This window comes from Triticum urartu, chromosome 4A (assembly GCF_056163025.1).
Source record: "Triticum urartu cultivar PI428250 chromosome 4A, HENAU_Tu73, whole genome shotgun sequence".
In the NCBI taxonomy this organism is placed as follows: domain Eukaryota; kingdom Viridiplantae; phylum Streptophyta; class Magnoliopsida; order Poales; family Poaceae; genus Triticum; species Triticum urartu.
The window spans coordinates 355,727,135-355,731,735 of NC_141876.1; the positions used below are offsets into that span (position 1 = coordinate 355,727,135).

A 4,601-nucleotide genomic window follows, 5' to 3' on the forward strand; every position below is an offset into this window, starting at 1 on the left:
GAGTCCACCCGCGACTACCTAACATGGTGGGCTGAACTGCGCAACTCCTGCGAAGGGGTGCATGAGGTCCAAGCAATCGAGTACTTCACCGCTGGGTGCCGAGAGGGCACCCTCTTGAAGCACCGACTCCTCTACGACGAGCCTGCTACACTCGACGAACTGCTGATCATAACAGACAAGTACGCCACTGCCAACTACTCCATGAAGTCGGAGCTCCGAGTGGACACTTCCGGAAAGGTGCTCCCTCCGGCTCCTAGGATGCCAGCTGCTGACAACAGCCGGTGGCAGCAGCCGAACGACAATAAGTGCAAGGCCCCGCAGCCGGTTTCCACTAGTCGGTAGGTGGCGATAGTCGAAGACCAGCAGCCCGAAGGACAACCCGGCCCCAAGCACCAGAAGGGCGGCAAGCCTGCTTGGCTGCCCGCCTTCTCCTACGAGCAGACCCTCCATGCTCCCTGCAAATTCCACAGCGGCGCGAAGCCGTCCAATCACACCACCCGGAAGTGCCACTGGCTCACCCAAATCTCCAAGGACGAAGGACTGCTGCCCCCTCTGCCTGCTGGCCTACCGCCACCTCCTCCCCATCAGCCGGCGGCCCGTCCAACGGTCGGCGCTGTTCAAGATGACTACCCCCAAAGAGCACGGAGCCTACATCGTCTTCACCAGTGTGGCTGGCGACCGGCACAGCCGATGTCAGCAGCACCAAGAGGTGAACGATGTTGCTTCAAGTGCCCCAGAATTCATGCACTAGTCTGAGAAGCCCATCAGCTGGAGCCGTGCTGATCACCCAGAGGTGATGCCCTCTCCGGGTTCCTATGCTCTGGTGTTGGATGCCACACTTGCAACGGAGAGACGACATGCTCGCTTCTCCCAGATTCTGATAGATGGTGGCAGCAGCATCAACATCCTTTACTATGATACCATGGAGAAGTTATGCATCAAAGAGAGGCAGCTCCAGTCCAGTCGGACTGTCTTCCATGGTATTGTGCCTGGCCTTTCCTGCTCACCAATTGGCAAGGTCAAGATAGATGTCCTCTTAGAAGACAAAGATCACTTCCGTTGTGAGGCAATTTCGTTTGAGGTGGTGGACCTCGAGAGCCCTTATCATGTACTGCTAGGCCGGCTAGCTCTAGCCAAGTTCATGGCGATGCCACACTATGCCTACCTCAAGATGAACATGCCGGCAACCAAGCGCATTATCACGATCGCCGGAGACTATGAGAAGTCGGCCGCCTGTGCTGCAGCTAGCAGCCGGCTGGCCGAGTCCCTTGTAATTTCTGCTGAGAAGAAGCTCCTAGACCGGGTGGTGGCTATGGCTAGCAAGCAGCTAGACCTGTCACCAGAACTCAAAGAGTCAGAGACCCAGGGCTCCTTCCAGCTGGCCAAAGAAACAAAGAAGATCCCTTTGGCCCCTGAGCACCCGGAGAGCACGCTATCATAGGTACCAACCTCGATACAAATACGAAAGCGAGCTCGTCGATTTCCTCCTTGAGAATCAGGACATCTTCGCATGGTCTCCCAAAGACATGCCGGGTGTCTCGATGGATTTCGCCGAGCACAAGCTACATGTCAGAGCATATGCAAAACCAGTCAAACAACCCCTCCGCCGACTGGGACGCCAAGGATGCAAACATGGCGAGTTACCGGTTCCTCGTTCAACAACTCAGTGGATATTTTGAGGGGTGTGAGTTCCTTCACATGCCACAGAACGAAAACGAGCCAGCTGACTCTCTGGCACGGATCGGCTCCACCCGTCAAGCAATACCAGCCGGCATCTCCCTTCAGTGCCTCCGCAAGCTGTCAATCAAACCTTCTCCAGAATCTGAGCCATTTTCCTGCCGTCTCCTCCCGAAGTAGTCGGATCCGACTCGAGGGCTGCAGTAGTCAGCCCAGGGACTTCGGCAGGCGGCACGAGGACTACAGCAGTCGCACCCGGCCTAGGGACTCCACAACCCGGCCCAGGGGATGCAGCAGTCGGCCCGGAGACTTCACCAAGCGGATCGAGGACTGCAGCAATCGCACCCGGCCCGAGGGCTACAACAGTCAGCCCGGTGACTCCAACGATGCAGCAATCGGCAACCAACTCCAACCCGCCGCCACCCAAACCAGCCGCCCTAATACAAGTGGTCGTGATGATAGTAGATGAAGTTCAAGCACCATCCCGGGCTCAGCCCATCCTCAACTTCCTGGTGAACAGGGAGCTGCCGGATGATAAGATCTCTGCCCGGCATGTACAGCGCCGAGCAGGAGCTTACACGATAGTAAACAGAGAGCTTGTCAGACGCAGCGTGACTGGGGTCTTCCAGCGCTGCGTAGAACCAGAGAGGGGCCAAGCAATTCTCAAAGATATCCACCAAGGCGAGTGCGGCCACCATGCGGCCTCCAGATCCCTTGTCGCCAAAGCCTTCCGCCATGGTTTCTTCTGGCCGACTGCTTTGGAAGATGCCAAGGATCTGGTCAAACATTGCAAGGGCTGCCAAAAATTCAGCTCCAAGCAACATGTGCTGGCCTCTGCACTCAAGGCCATCCCCCTCAGTTGGCCTTTTGCCGTTTGGGGCTGGACATGATGGGACCATTCAAGACAGCACGCAGCGGCATGACCCATCTGCTTGTCGCTGTGGACAAATTCATGAAGTGGATTGAACCAAAGCCAATCAAGAAACTATACGGTCCGACTGCTGTCACCTTCATCGCAGATATCACCGTCCGATACGGTGTACCACATAGCATCATCACCGACAATGGCACAAACTTTGCCAAAGGAGCCTTGGCACGTTTCTGCGCGACGCAAGGCATCCAACTGGACTTAGCGTCCGTTGCCCATCTGCAGTCAAACGGCCAAGTCGAGCGAGCAAACGGCCTCATCCTCTCCGGTATTAAGCCCTACAGGTCGAGCCTCTGGAGCGATCGGCCGGCTGCTGGATCGACAAGCTATCGGCCGTCCTTTAGAGCCTGCGCACCACTCTGAACAAGTCAACCGGCTTCACACCTTTCTTCCTTGTGTACGGGGCCGAGGATGTCATCTCAACTGACATCGAGTTCGACTCACCTCGCATCACCATGTACACATAAGCGGAGGCAAAGGAAGCACGAGAAGACGCCGTCGATCTGCTGGAAGAGGGACGGCTGTTAGCACTCAGCCGGTCCGCTATCTACCAGCAGAGCCTACGCTGATACCACAGTTGAAAGGTCAAGCCAAGATCCTTCCAAGAGGGAGACCTTGTCCTCCAGCTGATCCAGCGAACAGCCGGCCAGCACAAGCTCTCGGTCCCTTGGAAAGGCCCTTTCATCATCAGCAAAGCATTAGGCAATGGCTCCTACTACCTGATCGATGCACAGAAGCCCAGAGCATGCAAGAGAAACGATTCCGGTAAGGAATCGGAGCGTCCACGGAATGCAAACCTCCTCCGAAGATTTTACAGTTGATGCAGTATGTACCATGCTACCTTTTGTATTAAGTGCTAAGACATCGGGTCCCTCGAGGAGCACTCGGGGGCTACCCTTTTTATCTATATGATAAGTTCTATGCCTATGAATGTGCTACCCCTTTGTTCTTCCTGGCACCGGGTTCGACCAGTCGGCCCGGGGGCTTGCCACCTTGTACTATGTCGATGCTACCTGTAGTCGGACAAGTAGTGTGCCGGCACCTAAGCCCTCTTTTTCTACAAGCCGCAGCTCGCAGAGTGACTGTTTGGCTGCAAAGAGTTAAAGGCAGGAAATGGTGCCCACACGAAAAATGGCTAAGGACCAAGCATTCACATAGTCCAAGCCGGCTCCTCGCCTCACCGACTGGCTGCTGAGCAGTCGGCCGACCGGTTCCTTACTTAACTTGCTACGTTCTAAAATGGCCAAAGAACTTGCCTTCTCGAAAATTAGCCAAGTACTTGACCCAGCCACAGACCGCAGAGCGGCTGTCCGGCTGGCAAGGCGGAAGGTAAGGGAAGGCGGCAAAGGAGAAAGCCAAAAGAACAGTAAGACAAGTTAGAACTCGGCGAAATTAATTTACATAGCAAAACGCCCTTGGCCAACATTCAACAGAATTTGAATACACCCCCAGCGGGTGGAACTGCGGAAACTTAACAATTTTTGTTCGAGAGATTACAAAACAGGAAAGATAACTTGGCCGCCTAGGCCAGAGGAGCAGCAGCCGGAGCCGAGGGGTCGGCGGAGATCGAGGCTCCGGGTGGTGGAGCAGCCGTCTGGTTGGTCTCGGCCTGGTCAGCACCAGCAGTAGTCGGCTCGCCGGCACGCAGCTCGTTGGTCAAGACTTGGTCGGGCTGAGGCCGGCCGTCGGCTCCATCGTCTGGCGCGTCGTCCTAGTCGACCCATCCCTCCTCTTCCTCGCCCTCATCGCTGGAGGTGATCTCCTCCATCAAGTCCTCGCCGTCTGCTGGGTTCAGCCCGAACCTGACGGCACCCTCCTCATCAAGCTCGGGGAGGAAGACACTAGTATCAGTGTACTCCAAGATCATTGCGGCACGATGATAGAGCGCGGGCGCCACCGCCACCAGCTCTTCGACGGCTTCAGCCTGGAGCATGGCCAACTAGGCTAGGTTCAGCCCAGAGTACCATGCCTAGACAAACTCCAAGGCCCGCCGTGC

The 4,601-nt window shown here is 56.2% G+C and overlaps 1 protein-coding gene across 1 annotated transcript; it reads left to right on the forward strand.

Annotated features, from left to right (window-relative positions):
• The first annotated feature begins 922 nt into the window (after positions 1–922).
• LOC147975847 (uncharacterized) lies at positions 923–1,441 on the forward strand. The gene has a single exon (XM_087520605.1). The coding sequence runs from the start codon at positions 923–925 to the stop codon at positions 1,439–1,441; it is 519 nt and encodes a 172-aa protein (XP_087376731.1).
• The last annotated feature ends 3,160 nt before the right edge of the window (positions 1,442–4,601 follow it).